Here is a 20,880-nt window from a genome sequence, read left to right on the forward strand (position 1 = left end):
CCCTCCGATGAGGTCCACATCCTCAGAGGTACACAGGCTGTGAGATTTTTTTTCTCCCCATGGTCTTTGGGTGGCGTGGGGACCACAGGGAAGAGCTGAATCAGAGCAGCCAGACAGAAGGAGAGAGGAATAAGGGGCAACTGGCCTACACATGAGTCCAGACCCCATAGGGATGTTGTCAATACTTAACTGCACCTCTCTCCAAAATGGCCAAGTGAGACAATTAGCTCCCCGGGCATTTGGAATGGACAGTAAACATACAGAGGCGCCCACATCTCATGAACAATTTTGTCAATAAAAAGAAAAGCTTCAATCCCAGGAGACTTTGGGGCAATGGTTTTGGGGTAAAAAGCCCATCACTGATGTGTGGTGTGGGACTGGGCAGAAAAATGGCTGCCCAGTACCTTGGCAATGGATTCCCATTGAGTTGGGAAGTGAAACTGTCTTCAGGAGCCATCAGGAATCTGGTCTGTTCTTCTCATTTTCTCTTCATACCCCAGAGTGCACAACCAAACCTTCTATTTTCCATCACCAAATCACTATTGACCACCCCTAAGCGAATCACCCATCGTCTCCAACTGACTAATTAATATACCTAGCCCCTTCAGGGGTTATTCTGTTCTAGCCTTCCATGGGCTAGGAGCGGTTCCAGGCCACAATTTATTGCCTGTCACTAATTGAGAAGGTGGGGGTCAGCTGCTTTACTCAGTCCTGTGTAGGGGGTGACCCACAATGCCCCGAGGGGGGGAATTCCAGGATTGTGACCCAGTGACACTGATATATTTCCAAGTCAGAATGGTGAGTGACTTGCAAGGAAACTCACAGTGCATGTGATGCTCCCACGTATCTGCTGCCCCTGCCCTTCTAGATGGTGGTGGTCATGGGTTTAGAAGGCGCTATCACAATGTAGATATCCTAAATTCTACTGGGGAGCAGCTCAGGTGGAACATCTTTGCAGTGGTGATGTGTTTGACCGAGAGAGGGGCAATAGAAAGAAACTTAAATCAGTAGATATCCTCCCTCCTCGCAGCTCCCTCAGCCCCTCTCCCCTCGCAGCTCCCTCAGCCCCCCCTCTCAGCTCCATCAGCCGCTCCCCTCAGAGTCCCCTCAGCCTCTCTCCCCTCGCAGCTCCCTCAGCCCCTCACCCCTCGGAGATCCCTCAGCCCCTCTCCCTCAGAGACCCCTCAGCCCCTCTGCCCACCCGAGATTCCTCAGCCCCTCTCCCCTCAGAGTCCCCTCAGCCCCTCTCCCCTCAGAGTCCCCTCAGCCCTCTCCCCTTGCAGGTCCCTCAGCCCCCCCCTTCGCAGCTCCATCAGCCCCTCCCCTCAGAGCCCCCTCAGCCCCTCTCCCCTCGCAGCTCCCTCAGCCCCCCCTCGCAGCTCCCTCATCCCCTCTCCCCTCAGAGTCCCCTCAGCCCCTCTCCCCTCGCAGGTCCCTCAGCCCCCCCTTCGCAGCTCCATCAGCCCCTCCCCTCAGAGCCCCCTCAGCCCCTCTCCCCTCGCAGCTCCCTCAGTCCCCCCTTCGCAGCTCCATCAGCCCCTCCCCTCAGAGCCCCCTCAGCCCCTCTCCCCTCGCAGCTCCCTCAGCCCCCCCTCACAGCTCCCTCATCCCCTCTCCCCTTGGAGATCCCTCAGCCCCTCTCTCCTCACAGCTCCCTCAACCCCTCTCCCCTCAGAACCCCACAGCCGGTCTCCCCTCGGAGCCCCCTCAGTTCCTACCAACCAACTGCACAGTGCGGGAGGGAGAGGCCCATCATTCACAAGTTGCACTGGGGACCGCAGACGAAGTGACGACGCTTGAAGCACATACAAGTGTAGACAGGACGAGGACACCGGACCTTTGGTACATCGAGCCCTGTAAATGGCAGGGGGGGGGGGTGGACGGGTAAAATGGCAGAGGAGGGAGACAGGGCCAAATGCCCGGGGAGACAAACAATACAATCACTCCCTCCCCAGGAAGTTGGGGGGGGGGGGCGCGGTACTTACTTCCCCTCTGCTTTGCGATTGGGTAACAGTGACGCAGGCTACATGTAGTGCCATTGCCCCTCCATGCCCATGTTCATACCCATTCCACCCATAGCTCCTAGGAGGAAGGATAAACAATCCAGCCAGGAATTCGCCAATGACAGAATCACAAGACAGCAAGAAAACAGAGGAAGCACGGAATAGGCCCGAGTGGAAAATGAGGGGGCGCCTCTTTTACAAGGAGAAACAAAAACAAGGTGGTGGGGGTGGGGGTCCCGAGATGTTTGTGAAATGGCAGAGAGCAAGCAAAAACAAAAGATCACAGGCTGTTGTCTGCGCCCCCCCCGCCTCCCCGAGGTGATTGGTGGCGAGACCGTGTTGGGGGGTTGGGAAGCAAGGAAGGAAAGGAAGGTCTCAGCAACATTACCTGGAGGTCGAATGCCCATGTGCTGTTGGCCGTCCATTACAAACCCTCCCATTGGCTGACCATCTGGGCTGTAGGGTGTCCCCTGGCCAACTGGTGAGAGGAGAGAAAGGTACAGTTCACTTGGGGTTGGGCCTCGAATCACAGATTTGGCACAGGCTAACAGATGCCAACATGAATGACTAAATGGACATGAAACAAGGGCAGGATGGGAGAGGGTCCTAGGGAGAGGGGCAACACTGAGAATGTAGGACACCCACTGGCACGGCCATCAGAATGGAATAGTGTACCATGTCTCTGACAGGTTTTCTTTGCTTGTGGAGACAATAGTGTGGGATTGGCCATAGCTGCCAACTGAGCCAGCCATTGGCCAAAAGGGAGATGCCAACTCATCCTACTGGGCAGTCAGTGGGCTCTGCTGTCTTCCTGGCCAATCAGATTGACCCTTGCCAAGGGGTTCCTCCCACTGTCAACGGCGACCCAATATGGCTTCTCCCCCTGACAACTGTCCGAGGACAAGGCACAGGTGGGCCCCACCCGGTGCCTTTGGCTTGATACAAAGCGCCCCACCCTGACTCATGGATGGGGCGTTCCAAGCGATGGGCACTGCTGCTGGGCAGGCTCTATCTTGCGCACAGCAAGATCCCACAAGCCGCCCGTTGATTCAGTGAGGTGGGACGGCATCGGTTGAAGGTTGAATGGTCGCACAGGAGCAAACAGCCACCTGTAGTTTGGTGAGAAAGTGCCGAGGGTACCCAGCGGCTGGGGCGGGGGTCGTACATGTCGACCAAGAAGAGCTGGTACCTCTTGGCACTCTCTTGGTACTGCACAAGGTGCGTACTCACACATCAGATGGCCATTGGAAAGACGTTTCGAAATGAAAAGCCTTCTCTAAGGCCTGCCTTGGCTTGTTTGATCCACCATTGGCGATACAATGAGGCAGCCATCTTGGATGGCCGATTTAGCGAGAGGGCCCCAGAGGTGAGAAAGTACCCCTGTAGGGTTATAATGCTCCCTCCCTGGGAGCTGGTGGAGACGATGTGCTGTGAGCCCACCCTCCCGTCCACCGAGACCGTGGGGATTCCATTTGTACCAGCTCGATATGAAAGGGAGAAGGCATCAGGGAGACGGTTTCTAAGCTGTGCCAGGTGGAAATGGAACTGACATGGGTTATAATGTGGGGTTATAGCAACAGGAAAATGGCAGAGTCTTTAAAACAAGACACGTTGGGGATCCTAATCCGTTCACAGGCCTACAGCGTAACAGTGGGCCTGGTCAGAAATTCTCAGTAATACCCATCACACAGCCCACAGCAACCTCATGGAATCTTTTACCACAGGGAAGGCTGTCCCACTGCCAGCTAGCGCATGGTCCTGGCTGATCAGGAAGGTATACCATCTCACTGCGTTGCCTTGGGAAGGATGTTGGCGATCAAACCCACCAGCCTTGGCCTTCGGGACCCAGGGTGGGGAACCTCTCTGCCACCAGGCTCCCTCTACATTGTACCAGTTGCTGGAACAACCCGGCCATATAAAAATACCACGATAACACTCGGCCGAGAAATCCAAATGTGACAAATGTTGCTCTCGATGCAATGACCAGAGATTAACGTGTCCTCTCTTGTTTGACGGAACTTGTTGGGGAGGGTACTGTGATGGATGTGAGTGATTTGGCCCTATGGAGGGGGAGGCAGAGACCTGGTGCCAATACTCCTATGATCATTACTGTCCTGTCAACAGTAGGCAGGATTTACAATGCCAACGTGGGTCGGGAGGCCTTCTCAATTTCATTGGTTGGTCACGTGCTGCACTGGCAAATAGGTCTTGAGGGCTTTACTCAAAGTATCGTTGATGGCCCTTCTCGAGCGACCGTTTTTTCTGTACTATCATTTCCTACCCAGAAGTGTTGCCACCCAGAACTGAGCCATCATCCCACCACCAAAATCACCTTGACTTTCTCTCCTGTTTGTGCTTTTTCTTTAACTTTTTGACCACCAGCATCCCTGTTGCCAACTGAATATTCATGAGCAAAACCCATTCTGAACAATCCAAACCATCAAAGGTGAGGGTGAGGTAGGGACGGAGGAGGGAGGGACTGAACCACAATGTTGGAGAGGGAAATGAAGCTCTCCAGCCCCCGTGGTGCCCACCTCTCTCTAAACGCATCAAGAGTGTTGATGGGCACAGTGTGCTCCCTCTCCAAAGGCACCCAAACGAGAATGGAACCACGGAACGGGGGCAGTTGGCAGAGATGGCCCCCTTCCACAGCCTGTGGCCCAGGCCTGTTTAGACATGAGTGGCCATTTAGGGTCAATTAGTAAAGCGGATACCTGTTCGATTTGATTGGTCGATCATTGGCTGGACAATACGACGTCTTGCGTTAATGAACCTAAATGGAAAAGACAGCAGTTATTGAAGCGAAGCCCTTCCTCGAATACCATCCAACCGGGTTAAAATGGTGGATTTCAAGATGGAAGCTCAGTAGTTGGCTACCGTGTTGCAGCTATTGGGAGTTGTCCAGCTGCACTCTGGTAGAGGTGTATTCTAGAAGAACACAACAAATTGAATTTACAAAGTAGCTGTGTTTGTGCTTTGCTACAAACCAGAACCCACCTTGCATCGCACTCTCCCAAAACTGATCATCTGCTCCTTTCCTTCCTCTCCCTCTCATGTACCTACCTACTCCCGCCTTAAACACAATGTCACTTCTTTCAGTGGCCCCATTTACAATCCAGATCAATATCTTATGACAGACCATTCTCTTTAATGGTTAACAGCTAATTGGATTGTAAAATACATTCTATAAATTCAACATCACACTCCCCACTTGCCCTGGATGGGGGCATCTCCAACAACACTCAAGAAGCTCGATACCATCCAGGACAAAGCAGCCCCCGCTTGATTGGCATCACATCCACAACATCCCCTTCCCTCCACTACCGACGCTCATTCGCAACAGTGTGTACTATCTACAAGATGCCCTGCAGAAATTCACCAAATATCCTCAGGCAGCACCTTCCAAACTCATGACCCACTTCCATCTAGAAGGACAAGGGGCAGCAGATACATGGGAACACCACCCCCTACAAGTTCCCCTCTGAGCCACTCTCCATCCTGACTTGGAAATATATCGCCGTTCCTTCAGTGTCACTGAGTCAAAATCCTGGAATTCCCTCCCTAAGGGCATTGTGGGTCACCCCCACAGCAGGAGGACTGCAGCGGTTCAAGAAGGCAGCTCACCCCCACCTTCTCAAGGGGGCAACTAGCATTGTCCACACCCTGTGAAAAATAAACTTGTAGCTTGAAGCCACTTCTCACAATTTGCGGAAGGGGGAATGGAGGGAAACTGAAACGTTGAATAGATGGGAGTAAAGGTAATGTTTCAGGAGGAGGTCGGACTCTTAAGGAATGAGAGAACAGGAACATCTGATATGAGAGCCGTTATAAAGCTGCAAGTGCAACCCTCCATCAGTGGTGCTCCTGAAGCAGCAAGGTCCAAGTACCATCAGGTTTCCAATATTGTGGAGCCCTCCACCAAAGGTTCAGCTCCAGATACAGGAACCACTGGGGAATAGGCCACACCCTCAGAAACTCACTCACTGAGGGAGACAAGTGTCTGAGTAATTGCCCCCGATTCTCCAAACATCTGCTTTGTCCCCCCCACCCACACCGCTGCCCTTTATCTCGGAGATATTGCTGAAGGGGGTTTCTGGACGAATAGAGAGTGAGAAGGCTTTTCTGACCTGAATTAGTTGAAAGCTCAGCCCCTGACAGCCTGAGGAGTGTTTTTCGGTTGTCCATCACCTACGCTGAGTCTCTCGCTCGCCTCCACAAACAGTGCGGCTGGCTTCATCCATTTAATAATTTTACTCCAAGTCAATTGTGTAGCCACAAGGCCTGAGGCCTTCGAGAGAGAGAGAAACAGAGCAGGAAAGTCGTTCTATTTTACTAACAGTTGTATTGACCTGCTTGTATTCTCTCTGGACTCCCAGCCGATGCATTTCTTTTATTTTTTTTGAGAGAGAGAGTGGGAAGAAAAACACACAGATATTTGCCATGATTCTTCCTGAAGACAGGCTTTTATTTTGTTTCTCCGGGGAGCTAAGGTAACCCGTGGATGTAATACTGCACTGTGTTCTTTTTGGTATTCTCCCAGATTCTTGGTAGTTTGACATCTTTTACATTCTCTTCCCACTTTGAGGAAACACGCACTCAGGCTGTTAGCGCCTATCACCTCCCATCACCTTTTTTAAAATGGCCACCCCACCTGGCGACTGAGGTTACACCAACTCCACGTTCCCGCCTGCTGCAGCTGGGCCTGATCCCCGCGCCCCGGATTGATTCCAGCCCCTGGCCTCACCGGAGTGGATCCCTGCAATCGGAGTGGATTCCCACACTTCAGCTGCCTGCTTTGCCAGTGGATGATGGGCCTGTTGCAGATGAAGGGATGGTCTCCATGTTCACCTGGTGAAGGGGTTCTTTCTAGTTGCAGGGATCCACTCCAGATGAAGAGATCCACATCAGGTGAAGGGGAGGGGCGGGGCTACTCCATGTGAAACGGTCTGATTTTAAGCTATAGGATCAATTTTATGCAGGGATCCAGTCAGATTGGTGGGATCTACTCCATGTGCCGGAATCCAGCCAAGGTGAAGCAATTTGCTTTAGGCACAGGATTTTGTTCCAAGTATAGAGATCCACTCCAGATAAAGAGATCCACTGCCAGTGAAGGCAATCACACCAAGTAAAAAAAATGTTCCAGATATTGGGATCCTCACCAAGTATGGGGCTCTACTTACAGTGATCGGTTCTCCTCCAGGGGCAGGGATCAACCCTGGGGTATGCTTCAGGCAATGGGATTGACCCCAGGTGAAAGGATCCATTCTAATTATGGGATGCAGGCCAGATGACAGGATTTGCATCAGGCACAGGGATCCACTCGAGGTGATTGGATGCACTCCAGGCATTGAGATCCTCTTGAGGTGGAGGGTATCACTGCAGGTGCTGGGGTCCAGTCCAGTTGTTGGGAACCATCCCAGGTATTGAGATCTACACTGAGTGCTGGGATCCACTCTGGGGGCTGGGATCCACTCCTGTTGTTGCGCTCCATTCCACAGATTGAGATCTACTCTGAGTGCTGGGATCTGCTCACAGGACTGGAATCTGCGCCAGGTGACTGGATCCTCTCTTGGTGATTAAACAGCCATGTTATGGGTTATCACTGGTGAAGTGGGTCTCAGTTTAACTCTGAAGGCTCACCCTGATCCACCACAATATCCAGTTTGAGCCTTACTCCAGATGCAAGGCCTAATCCACAGCTCCTGATGCGAGGTCGGTAAACAGCGCATTCACAGGCGCTAGCTTCCTGCCCAGGGGCAGCACAGCGGCTCAGTGGTTAGCACTGCAGCCTCACAGCGCCAGGGACCCGGGTTCGATTCCAGCCTCGGGTGACTGTCTGTGCGGAGTTTCCATGTTCTCCCCGTGTCTGTGTGGGTTTCCTCTGGATGCTCCGGTTTCCTCCCACAGTCCAAAGATGTGCAGGTTAGGTGGATTGGCCGTACTAAATTTCCTGTAGTGTTCAGGGGTGTGTGGGTTACAGGGAGATGAGTCTGGGTGGGATGCTTCAAGGGTTGGTGTGGACTTGTTGGGCCGAAGGTCCTGTTTCCACACTGTAGGGAATCTAATCTAATCAGGGTTTGCCAAGGGATGCCAGCAACTGTGTAGGCATCCCTGTTAAACATTAAGGGCAATTATACCAAATGCTCTGTCTACAAAGTGCTCTACTGAACAGAGGTCTTTGGAAATTTTGTGTCAAACATAGGTCTCAAAATTTGTTAGGGTGTCAAAAGTGACCATTCAGCCCATCGAGTCTGTGCTGGCTCTTCAGACGACATCATAACTGAGTGCCAATCTCCTGCCTGATTTCCATATCCCTCCAAACAACCACCCAGTGCCCCTGTTGAATGCCTTTGTTGAACCTGTGTCCTCTACATTTCCAGGCAGTGTATTCCAGACCCAAAGCACTCGTTGGGCGAGAATGTGTTTTTTCACACACCAGCCTTAGCTCGTTTGCACATCACATTACACCCATGCCCCTCTTGTTTCCATTCCTCTCATTGCAGGAACAGCTTCTCCTTCACTAACCTGTCCTTGCCCAGCTCATTCTTGTTTTCTTCACATATGCTTTGATCCTTCTAACCTCAAGAATCCACCAATGGGCTGAGGAGTGACGGATGGTGTTTAATTTATATAAATGTGAGGCGGTGCATTTTGGAAAGGCAAATCAGGGCAGGACTTACACACTTAATGGTCAGGTCCTGGGGACTGTTGCTGAACAAAGAGACCCTGGAATGCAGGTTCATTGTTCCTTGAAAGTGGAGTCACAGGTAGACAGGATGGTGAAGAAGGCACTTGCTACACTTGCTTTTATTGATCAGTAGTCTGAGTTTAGGAGTTGGGAGGGTCATGTTGCAGCTGTACGGACATTGGTTGGCCCGCTTTTGGAGTACTGTGTGCAATTTTGATCTTTCTCCTTTAGGAAGGATGTTGTGAAACTTGAAAGGGTGCAGAAAAGATTTACAAGGATGTTGCCAGGGTTGGCTACACGGAGAGGCTGAATAGGGCAGGACTGTTTTCCCTCGAGTGTGGAGGCTGAGGGGTGACCGTATAGAGATTTACAAATTCATGAGGGGCATCGATATAGTGGGGGAGTCCAAAATTGGAGGGCATGGGTTTGGGGTGAGAGGGAAAGATGTTAAGAGGACCTAAGGGGTTTGACATTTTTGTGCAGGGGTGTAGGTGCTTGTGTGGAGTGGGCTGCCGGAGGAGGTGGTGGAAGTTGGTATGATTGGAGCATTTGGAGGGCATCTAGATGGGTATGGGAGGGGGGGTACAATGGAGGAATGTGGGCCTGATGTAGACAAATGGGACTAAATTTATACAGAATATCTAGTCTGCATGGACGGGTTGGACCGAAGGGCCTGTTTCCATGTTATATAACTCTATGATTCTATCCATCCATGTTCTAAGTATTGATCTTTTAAAATAAATTCTTCCACAAGATTTGCCATCACTGGCCCAGGCTAGAATTTGTGACCCCTAGTTGCCCCTGGAGAAGGTGGGGGTGAGCTGCCTTCTTGAACGTCTGCAGTCCACCTGCTGTTGGTTGACCCAAAATGCCTTTAGGGAGAGAATTCCAGGATTTTAACCCAGGAACACTGAAGGAACGGCGATATATTTTCAAGTTGGGATGGTGAGTGACTCAGAGGGGAACTTGCAGGGGGTGGTGTTCCCATGTATATGCTGCCCTCGTCCTTCTAGATGGAAGTGGTCATGGGTTTGGAAGGTGCTGTCTGAGATGCGTTGCTGAGCACATTCTGGAAAATCTCTAGCCATCCACCAAACCACAGTTAAACACAAAGACGAAGCTTACGGGGTCCATTTACTGCACTTCAATAGTGTACATGACCCACTGAGCCTGTTTCAAGCTTTGTCTCCGATGTACTGTCCAGAATGAGTGATGGTCTCTCTTTGTGTAATAGGGACTGCTTAGTTTCTGTCCTAACATTAGAGCTTACACATTTGAAGAGTGGCTTATATTGACTGGTCCACCAGCATATGGAGACGTGTGGAACATGCTACAAAGAAACAGGCTTTCAGTCCGTACTAAGGTTTGTGGCCTCCATAGGCACTCCCTTCCTCCACCCTACTTCATCTCACCCTATCACCATCATTAGGTGGACTGGCCATGCTAAATTGCCCCATGGTGGGTGGGTTAACCATGGGAAATGCAGGGTTACAGGGCTAGGGTAAGGTAGATGGGATGGTCTTCGGAGGGTCATTGCAGACTCAATGGGCTGAATGGTCTCTTTCTGCATGTAGGGATTCTATGATTCCATGACATGACCCTCCATTCTTTCTTCTCTCCTATTCACCTCCGATTCAACTGAGGCCTTCAAATAATCTGAAGGGAAAAGAATTGTAGATCTACAGGGAAAGGTGGGGAAGTAGGATTGGCTGAGTTGCTTTTGCAGAGAGCTGGCACGGACACAGTGTGGTGGGCCAAATGGCCTCCGGCGCTGAAACCATTCTATAATTCTACAACCACGCACGGTAGTAAATTTCAAATTCCATCCACTTCCTAAGTAATAAAGTTTCTCATTGGTTTCCTATTGGATCTTTGTGTGACTATCTTACAGTGTGGGAGCAGGCCATTCGGCCCATGGAGTCTGCACCAACCCTCCGAAGAGCACACCACCCAGTCTCTGTATCCCTGCATATCCCATGGCTAACCCACCTGTCTACACATCCCTGAACACTAAGGGGCAACTTCGCATGGCCAATCCACCCTAACCTGCACATCTTTGGACTGTGGGAGGAAACCGGACCATCCGGAGGAAACCCATATAGACACGGGGAGAATGTGCAGACTCCACACAGACAGTTGCCCAAAGGTGGGATTGAACTCGGGTCCCTGGCGCCGTGAGGCTGCAGTGCTAACCACTGAACTGCCCTTATATTTATGCCTCCTTGTTTCAACTCCCCTCGAGCGAATATTTCTTTTCTATATTGCTCAAGGCCTGTGTCAGGAATGACAAGTCTACTCCTGATAGCTATCAGGTGGATAAATAACAGCCAATGGTGAGGCTGGAATATAGACAGCTCAGAGAGAGAAGCTGTGAAAACAAGTGGGAGAAGCAAAGAGAAAGTATGAAAAGACACTGGCAGCGAACATAACAGAAAATCCCAAAATATTGCATCTAGACATCAATAAAAGGCTTGTAAAAGGAGGAGCAAGGCTGATTATGGACCACAATAGATCATTCTTACAAGGAGGCAGGGGATATGGCTTTGATATGAAACAAATAGTTTCATCCGTCTTTTCCAAGAGATAAAATGGTGCTGAGTGGAAGAGGAGATAATCAGACAACAAAAAGGGTTTAAAATTAAGAGGGAGGAGGCATTTGCAAAACTTAAATTTGATTAAGTACCCGATGAGCAGCCAAAACCTTCCTCAGAATTAAAGGACAGAGCAAGGAGGTTGAATTCCGATACGGATCAAATATAGTCCAGCTGAACTGCAGAAGGGATCTGATCAGCTGAAATAGCCTCTTCCTGTTTCTGTTTAGCATCATGCTCAGCACAACATTGTGAGCTGAAGGACATGTTCCTGTGCTATACTGTACTGTGTATTACTAAACCTGTAATCCCAACCCTGCTTGAGAGCCCTCTGAATCTACCCATTCCCTGACATGTACTGTTAACAACAGATAACAAGGTGTGGAGCTGGATGAACACAGCAGGCCAAGCAGCATCAGAGGAGCAGAAAAGCTGACGTTTCGGGCCTAGACTAATGAAGGGTCCAGGCCCAAAATGTCAGCCTTCCTGCTCCTAAGATGCTGCTTGGCCTGCTGTGTTCATCCAGCTCCACACCTTGTTATCTCGGATTCTCCAGCAGCTGCAGTTCCTATTATCTCACGCACTGTTAACAAGGTGGGTTTGGATAGTTCATTTGTCTGGACAGCTGGTTTGGGAAGCAGCATTATACTACCATGTGGAAACAACTGCCACACACCGGCTGAAGTTGCCTTGAAGATCCTTAGCATTAGCCCTTACCTAAGGCACGGTGATGCTCAGGTTAAACCACCACCAGTCATCTCTCTCTGATGAGAGAGTGGAACTATAGCTCGTTTAGTCATATCTATTATTACTAACACCCCGATATAGGACGATGCTGTTTTCAAAAGGCATCTGGATGGGGTCATGAATAGGAAGGGTTTAGAGGGATAAGGGCCAAATGGGACTACATCAGTATAGGATATCTGGTCAACATGGACAATTTGGGCGGAAACATCTGTTTCCGTGCTGTATGATGTAGGATCCTATCTCAGCTCTACTCTCTTCCTTCAATCTGACACAAGCGTGTTCTTTTATTGAGACTGCAATGTACAATGTTCCCTTGGATGTTCCTCTCCCAGCCTCTTACACCCCCACACTTCCTCCTTATCTCAAATGAGGCATTCTCTGTTTGACTGAAATGGATCAGGAATATTGGGCTTTCGATACCATCTATTAGAAGGGAATTAGAAAATCCTGGAATAACTTGAAAGGAAATTTCTGGAAAGCTTGTGTCTAATGTTCAGTCCCTCTGTGTGAGAATACAGGGTCAGACCATATATAAGAACATAAGAACCAGGTACAGGAATAAGCCATCTGGCCCATCGAGCCTGCTCCACCATTCCATAAGATCATGGCTGATCTTTTCATGAACTCAACTCCACCTACCCGCCCACTCACCATAAACCCTTAATCCCTTTACTGCTCAAAAATCTAACTGTGCCTTAAAAACATTCAATGAGGAAGCCTCAGCTGCTTCACTAGGCAGGGAATTCCACAGATTCACAACCCTTTGGGTGAAGAAGTTCCTCCTCAGCTCAGTCCTGAACCTCCCCCTTATTTTGAGGCTACACCCCCTAGCTCCAGTTTCACCCACCAATGGAAACAACCTCCCCGCTTCTGTCTTATCTAATCCTCTTCATAATTTTATGTGCTTCTGTAAGATGCCCTGTCATTTGTCTAAATTCCAGTGAAGTCTCAGTCTGCTCAATCTCTTGTCACAAGCCAACCCTCTCAAGCCTGGAAATCAACCTCGTGGAACTCCTCTAGACCCCCTCCAGGTCTTGTACATCCTTTCTGAAGTGAGGAGACCAAAACTGGACACAGTACTCCAGGTGTGGCCTCACTAGCACCTATACAGCTGCAGCATAGCCTCCCTGCTTTCAACCTCAATCCCTCTAGCAATGAAGGACAATATCCCATTTGCCATCTTAATTACCTACAGCACCTGCAAACCAGCCATCTTTGATTCTGTGAAAACTGTTGATGTTGTTGAAGTGTTACGGAGTGCTACACCTAAGCCAGAGGCAGGATCAGATCAGACAGAGAACGAAATGGGAGAGGATCTGTCACTCAAAAAATGGGAAGTAATGACATAATAGTAATGCTTCTGGCCTGATAATCCGAATCCCAGGTTGGGGATAAAAACAGAAAAGAAAAAAACTCAGCAGGTCAGGCAGCATCTGCTCTAAGGAAGACGTCTCTTTCATTCCTGGAGACTGTTGGACTTTCCTAGGAGGGGCTGGGGGAGGTTATCATCCCTGTGGACCTGAAATGTTAACTCTGCTTCTTCTCTCCACAGATGCTGCTAGACCTGCTGAGTTTTCACAGCAATTTCTGCATTTGTTTCTGATTTCCAGCTTCTACGGTTCTCTGGTCCTCTTTTATCTGGTTTACGTGTGCATTCAAATCCCAACAAAAGGTAAAGAGCTCAACTTTGAACTCAATTGAAACATGTAGCCATTGCACAATATCAGATAAACCCATTCGACTGACCAATGTCCTTTAGGGAGGGAATTCCTTACACAGTCTGGCCTACATGTGGCTCCAGACCCAAAGCGAGAGGGGTTTATTCTGAAGAGTCCTCTAGAAAGCCAGAACAAGACACTGTGTCCAAAGGGCAAATAAGGATGGGGAACAAATGCCATTTTTTCCAGGGATGCCATGCAGGGTTATGTTTTGAAAAAAAGAGTGAGGATGTGGGCGGAGCAGGCTAAGAGGGAAGTGAAAGGCAGGGGAGTGGGAAGTAATGAGGGAAGAGGTGGAATGAGAAAGAAAGGGAGATCAGGGAAAGGGGGTTGGGAAAAGGCCTGTAGTGTGGGAAGTAAAACATTTAGCTATTTCACTGACACTTAGAGCTGCTATTTCTAATCTTCTGGTAGTAAAGACATTTGCTAACAACTCAGTTTATTGCTGCAATTTATTTGAATATGAAAGTGTGTCCCAGGAAGGTTTAACAATGGGTTGGATGTTTGAAGCTGAATTTCTGTGGGTTTGGCACCTATCCAACACTGAAGGAGCTGGAGAACTCTAGTAAACCACAACCCGGCCAGAACCAGTCAAGCACAGAGCGTTAATTGCCAATAATTAACTTTCCTAATTGATCCAATAATTGGTTAAATTGATGTTTTTATTACACAGACAGAGAAGATTTAATGGCAGGTTTCTGAGAGTCTCCCAGTGTGGACATGGGGATGATAACCTCCCCCATCCCCTCCCAGGAAAGTCCAACAGTCTCCAGGAATGAAAGACCCCAGGAGCTAGCTGGAAGAAAAACCGCAGAGCGTTTTAAAGACTATTCTGGAGAGTAATTCATTGCGTGTTTTTGCTTCGATTGGCATGAGCAGCTAGGCATTGTGAAGGTTGATGTACCCGGGGCTACCAATGGAGGGGGAGGGACAGGTTGGTTGGAGACCGTGTGACGAGAGCCCTGGGAATCTCAGGACCAAGGGGTCGGTGAGGTGTAAATGACACTCAAATGAGCCATAACCATCGACTACTAACCAACCCATGGCCAGCATGGCACGATACTACGGATACCACAGTTACAATAGCAACCAACAGAGGGTACCGTGGCAACTGGCATGTGGGTTCCAAGCAACGGCACCATAGCAACTGATCCATGTGTACCATGGCTATAGAAGTTGTAGTGCCATGACAACCAATGGAGTTTGCCACAGCAATGTATCCATGGGTACTACGGTTATTGATGTTGCAGTGCTGTGGTGACAAATGGAGGTCACCATGACAACTGATCCATGGATACCATGGTTATAGAAATTGTGCTGCCATGGTGGTAAGTAGATGTTGTCATAGCAACTGACCCATGTGGACCATGGTTATGGAGGTTCTAATGACACAGAGACCAATGGGGGTTGCATGGTGGCTGACCCATGGGTGCCATGGTTATATAAGCTGTGGGTTCCATGGTATCGGGGGGGGTTATTGTTTAGATCAGATGGCTGGTAGCTGGTGCCAGCGTGGTGCGTTCAGTTCCCACACCAGCTGAAGTTACTGTGATAGATTCTCCTCCTCAACCACTCCCCTCCCCTGAGATGTGGTGACCCTCAGGTTAAACCACCTCTAAACGTCAGCCATGAATGGGAGTCTGGCGAGACTACGGTAACCGACAGGTGTATACCATGGCAACTGACCCATGGGTACCTCGGGTTATGTAACCTGCGTGAACCCCATGGCAACCAGACTGCGGGTAACTTGGCAACGGACTGGCAGGTACCATGGCAACCAATCCATGGCTAGCAACCATTTCATCCAAGTCCCCTCAGGAAAAGAGATGGGCAAAATTGGACCCAAGCAACCTCTCGAGCCTAGTTAGGAAATTCTAACCGGGGAAAGAACACGATTTGTATTGAAGTTGGAATAATTAAGAATGGAGATACAGCTGCGTATTAGTCATGGTGGAAAATTAAATTACCAGCAGTCTGTTTTTCTAAGTAATGTTTGAATAGTCTAATAACCTCACTCCTTTGCAAAAGAATGGAACACTGAAAGCTCACTCGGACTGTTTAATCCGAGAGGAAATTACACTGCCAGAAATTAGATTCTTTTCTTTATCTTCCTGCAGTGATTATCTGTGAACAAGCTCTAATGTCATTGCCCTTGACAAGCAAACTGTCTTTAATTTAGCTGTCACTTGGGGCGGGGGGACTCCTGATACCCTGACAACTCTCAGCTCAGGGACTCTGTACAGGCTGCTGTCCAGTAACAGCCTGGGGAGTGTGTGGTGGGTGTGGGGGGAGAGGTTGGGGGAAACAGAGGGTCAGGTTTGAGACTGTCCCAGGGTGAGCATTGAAATCCAGTGCCAATGCAGGTCTGCAACCGTCCAGCCTTCTCCGGACATGAGATTAACTTGTCGTGTGGTGTTATTGGGGAGATGAAGCACCTCTAATTAGAAAAATGATTGAACTTGGGTAAATGGCCATTAGATTGTCCTGAGACTTGTAGCCCCAGGTTGCAAAAGCTGCTCCTGCTCTCTGAGTACAGCCATGCCACTGGCAGAAGACGATCCTATTGAGTGGTTCATGTTCCTCTGTATTGACACCTCCCTGTGCCTGTTCGACCAGGCCAGGCCCCTCTGACCCCATTCCCCAACAGTTTCCTGCATTCTCTCACACACCCTGCTCACCGAATCGACATCTTCAACTATAACCCTCTTGAGGCATTTCCCAATCCTGACATATCCCAGGGCACACTCACAGGGCAAGGGTTCCCGAAGTTACCCCAAGGGCAGAATTCCAAGGGATGGGGCAAAATGGTGGTCTACTCACGAACAACAACTCCCCACTGCCTCCCCATTACCCTCTTCCCCTAAACCCCAAAGGAAAAATGGCAGCACGGTGGCTCAGTGTTTAGCACGGCTGCCTCACTGGGACATGGGTTTGATCCCACCCTCAGGCGACTGTCTGTGTGGAGTTTGCACGTTCTCCCTGTGTGTGCGTGGGTTTCCTCCGGGTGCTCTGGTTTCGTCCAGCAGTCCTAAGATGTGCAGGTTAGGGTGGGCTGGCCATGCTACTTTCCCCCATTGTGTCCTGGGACGTGTAGGCAGTTGAGAGAGAGCCAGTCTCACAAGGGCCACGTGTACACCAGACCAGGTAAGGAGAGTAATATTCCTTCCCTCAAGGACTTAAATCATAGAATCTCTAAAGTATGCAAGCAGATCAATACGGCCCATCAGTTCCACACCGATCCTAGAAAGAGCATCCTACCCAGAACCAACCCCTACCCTATTCCTCTAACCCTTCACCTAAATCTTACCCTCCACCCTCCCCTATCCCCGTAACCCTTCACCTTCCCCTATCCCTATAACCCTTCACCTTCCCCTATCCCCGTAACCCTTCACCTTCCCCTATCCCCGTAACCCTTCACCTTCCCCTATCCCCGTAACCCTACACCTTCCCCTATCCCCGTAACCCTACACCTTCCCCTATCCCCGTAACCCTACACCTTCCCCTATCCCTGTAACCCTTCACCTTCCCCTATCCCCGTAACCCTACACCTTCCCCTATCCCCGTAACCCTACTCCTTCCCCTATCCCCGTAACCCTACTCCTTCCCCTATCCCTGTAGCCCTACACATTACCAAACAGACAAGTTTCTCACAATGACTGACTGTGACTGCCACTATGCTAACATTAATTCCAGATTTTACTGAATTCAAATTTCACTGTCTGGCCTGGATGGGGTTTGAACCAGGGTCCCTGGAACATTAGGCAGTTCTTATTGGATTCACAGGCCAGTGACGCTGGTAAGTAACACATCCCCTGAATTAATATCATGCAACAATATATTGTGGCATACAACATAAAACTTAAATATAATCAACGACAAAGATGTAACGGCACAGAATGGTATTATAATACTGAATAATACCATTAAAACAACAGGAATGAATCCCAGGGAATCCCATTCCATTGGATGCACTGATTCCTCGTTAAGCAAGGTTTCAATTTGGAAATCTTGCGTCTTTCTTTCCAAATAGAGACAGGGAGGGGATGAGCCAGCTGGACACGGGCCTGAGATTTTCAACATGGGCTTCCAGGAGGAGCTGACACAGAGCGGCCTCGTCTCACACACACAGAGGGAGAGAGAGAGATTCAATGAAACACCCAAATAAACACAAGAGAGAGCCCAGAAGAAGTGAGGATTCCTTCAGCTGGCCGGCTCAGTTTATCCCAGCCCTTTGGGAAGTGGCCCAGGTTGGCACCGAAAGTGCAAGGTGCCAACAGCTCGGGACAGAGTCGCTTATTTCTGATCCACAGAAAGAGGTGGCTGCTCCTGTTGGGTTAACCGTCCCAAAGTTCAGGTTACATGCAGTTCCCAGCGTGGTTACTAGATGATGTGAACACCCTTCCCAACAGACTGAGTCCACACATTGAGCGGGAAGTCGATGGAGCGCTTAGAGCGGGAACTTTGAGGAGTTTCTGACTCCGAGCCTGACTGAACAGGAGCCGGGCCAAATCCTGCAGCAGCTGCAATCCATTTCTCCTCTCGGAGGGCACTGAGTCTGCGGCATTCTACACCACAGAGGGCTGCAGAACGGCTGGGTCATAAATGTATTTGGGGCCCAGATTTTTGTTTTAATTTGTAAGGGAATTGAGGATGATGGAAAAAAGATAAGTAAGTGGAGTTGAGGATTATTAGATTGGCCATGATCTCATTGAATGCCAGAGCAGATTTGATGGACTGAATGGCCTAATTTTGCTCATATCTTATTTTTAATTCATGCAACATACGTGTCTCTGGCTGGGCCCAGCATTTACTGCCCTGTCCCTAGTTGCCCCTTGAGAAGGTGGAGATGAGCTGCCTTTTTGAACCACTGCAGCCCATGTGCTGTGGGTTGACCCACAATGCCTTTCGGGAGAGAATTCCAGGATTTGGACCCAGTGACACTGAAGGAACGGCGATATATTTCCAAGTCGGGAATGGTGAGGGGCTCGGAGGGGAACTTATAGGGGGTGGTGTTCCCATGTATCTGCTGCCCTTGTCCTTCTAGATGGAAGTGGTCGTGGGTTTGGAAGGTGCTACCTGAGGATCTTTGGTAAATTTCCAGTTTATCTTGTAGATGGTACACACTGCTGCTGCTGAGCGTCGGTGGGGGAGGGAGTGAATGTTTGTGGATGTGGTGCCAATTGAGTGGGGGCTGCTTTGTCCTGGATGGTGTTGAGCTTCTTGAGTGTTGTTGGGGCTGCCCCCATCCAGGGCAAGTGGGGAGTATTCCATCACACTCCTGACTAGTGTGCTGATGCACAGTCTTATGGAGAGATACTACGCATCCGTCGGGATTTGCCAACTCCTCCAGAGTTACCCTGGAGTCTCCACATTCATCTCCAGTACACTGCTTGTCCATTTTCTTTAAGCATGTTTGTTTACTGGTTATAAAACCAGTGAGGAATGAGGAAACAATTGCTGCCTCCCTGTCCTCACTTGGAATCAAACCAGGCTCAATAAAGGCCCTGAGATAACAAGGTGTAGGGCTGGATGAACGCAGCAGGACAAGCAGCATCAGGGGAGCCGGAAGGCTGACGTTTCGGGCCTAGATCCTTCTTCCTGCTCCTCTGATGCTGCTTGGCCTGCTCCAGCTCTACAGTTTGCGATCTCAGATTCGCTAATATTGCCAGCTCCTCCTATCTCTCAAACAAAAACCCTCCCTTCTTTCTGACAGGCTGAGGAGAGGTGATGTGACTGAAGGATGAGCCAATCATGGAAGGAGTCTCCAGGAAGGTTCACTGTTACACAGGAGCACAAGAAACAGGAGCAGAAATGGGCCATTTGGTCCCTCGATTCTGCTCCTCCTTTCCATAAGATCATGGAGCCCACTTGGATGATGGCGTCAGGAGATGGAGGTCTGAGGTTGCTGCCAACAGACACAATCTCCTGGCCTTTGATTGATGGGGATCTCAGTAACAGACAGCCTTGTGGACTGGACACCCCCATCCCCATGATCACCCCCATCCCCATAGTCGCAAAATTAGGAAATTGAAGTCTGTAAAAGTTTCAAAACGAAACAAACCCGACAGCCTTTCCGATAGGCCGCTCGGAAAGAAAATCCATTTCACAGGACCCTCCTCAAGACTGCCCGCCCCCCCACCCCCCTCCCTCAACACGTGACTCCCGTCACAAATAATGTTGGTGGTGGGTGGGGGTTGCTGGCATTTTGCCCATTTCCCCCTCCACTCACTCCCCCTCCCAGACAACCCCTCCCTCTCATTCTGTCCCACCCTCTTTCTCTACCCACTCCCCTTACCTCACTCCCCTCTGCTCACTCACCGGTCCACTCCCCCTTCCTCTTCCCCTCTTACTCACCTCCCTCACACCCTCTCCACCCACTCTCCGCCCCCACTTTCCCTCGCACTTGTTCCCCCTCCACCCACTCCTCTCCACCTCACTCCCCCTCCGCTCACTCACCTTTCCTCACCCTCCACTTCCCTTCACCTCCCCCTTCCCCAAAACACTCTACCCCTCCCCCACAACCCCTCCCCCTCGTTCCGTCCCACCCTCTCCCTCTACCCATTCCCCTTTCCTCACTTCCCCCTACTCACTCACCAGTCCACTCCCCCTTCCCCTCCCCCTCTTACTCACCTCCCTCACACCCTGTCCACCCACTCTCCTCCCCTACTTCCCCTTGCACTCTTGCCCCCTCCGCCCCACTCTCCCTCTGTTCACTCCTCTCCACCTCACTCCCGCTGTGCTCACTCCCCTGTCCCCTCCCCCCCCGGACACACACACACACACACACTCTCCCTCCCTGTGTGGCATGCGGTCACTCACCAGTTGTTCACCTGTAAGATGGTGAGGCCTGTGTCCTGTGCTAACTGTTTCTTCTGTTCCTCCGAGGGGTACGGGTGCTGCAGAGGGAGAGGAGAGGAGACAGTCAGTGCACCTCGATTCCTCCCCTGTGTGTGGGCTCTGTCCTCCCAGTCCAGACAGAAACTCTGCTCCGAAACTGAAGAAGCTCAGCCGCAAAGAGGAGTAACCCTGCGATACGGGGGGCCCTGGAGAGGCAGTCTTAGGGGTGCAGGCTCATACTTGCCTGAAAGTGGAGTTGCAGGTAGAAGGTGAATAAGTCATTTGCTACACTTGCC

General features: G+C 50.2%; 1 protein-coding gene across 8 annotated transcripts in view; it reads right to left on the bottom strand.

Moving 5' to 3' along the window:
- LOC125447679 (homeobox protein Meis1-like) overlaps positions 1–20,880 on the bottom strand; it is a 318,867-nt gene that overhangs the window by 12,738 nt on the left and 285,249 nt on the right. For 5 of the 8 annotated variants that reach the window (XM_059640898.1, XM_059640894.1, XM_059640897.1 and 2 more), the window contains exons 9-11: positions 20,567–20,643; positions 4,718–4,776; positions 2,392–2,481 (exon numbers count right to left, since the gene is read on the bottom strand). In XM_059640898.1, coding sequence (XP_059496881.1) covers positions 2,392–2,481; positions 4,718–4,776; positions 20,567–20,643 — 226 coding nt within the window. Of the gene's footprint in view, positions 1–1,985; positions 2,083–2,391; positions 2,482–4,717; positions 4,777–20,566; positions 20,644–20,880 lie in introns of all 8 variants that reach the window. The other 3 variants (XM_059640900.1, XM_059640901.1, XM_059640899.1) reach the window with 2 other exon arrangements.

Source organism: Stegostoma tigrinum, chromosome 39 (genome assembly GCF_030684315.1).
Source record: "Stegostoma tigrinum isolate sSteTig4 chromosome 39, sSteTig4.hap1, whole genome shotgun sequence".
Lineage (NCBI taxonomy): Eukaryota > Metazoa > Chordata > Chondrichthyes > Orectolobiformes > Stegostomatidae > Stegostoma > Stegostoma tigrinum.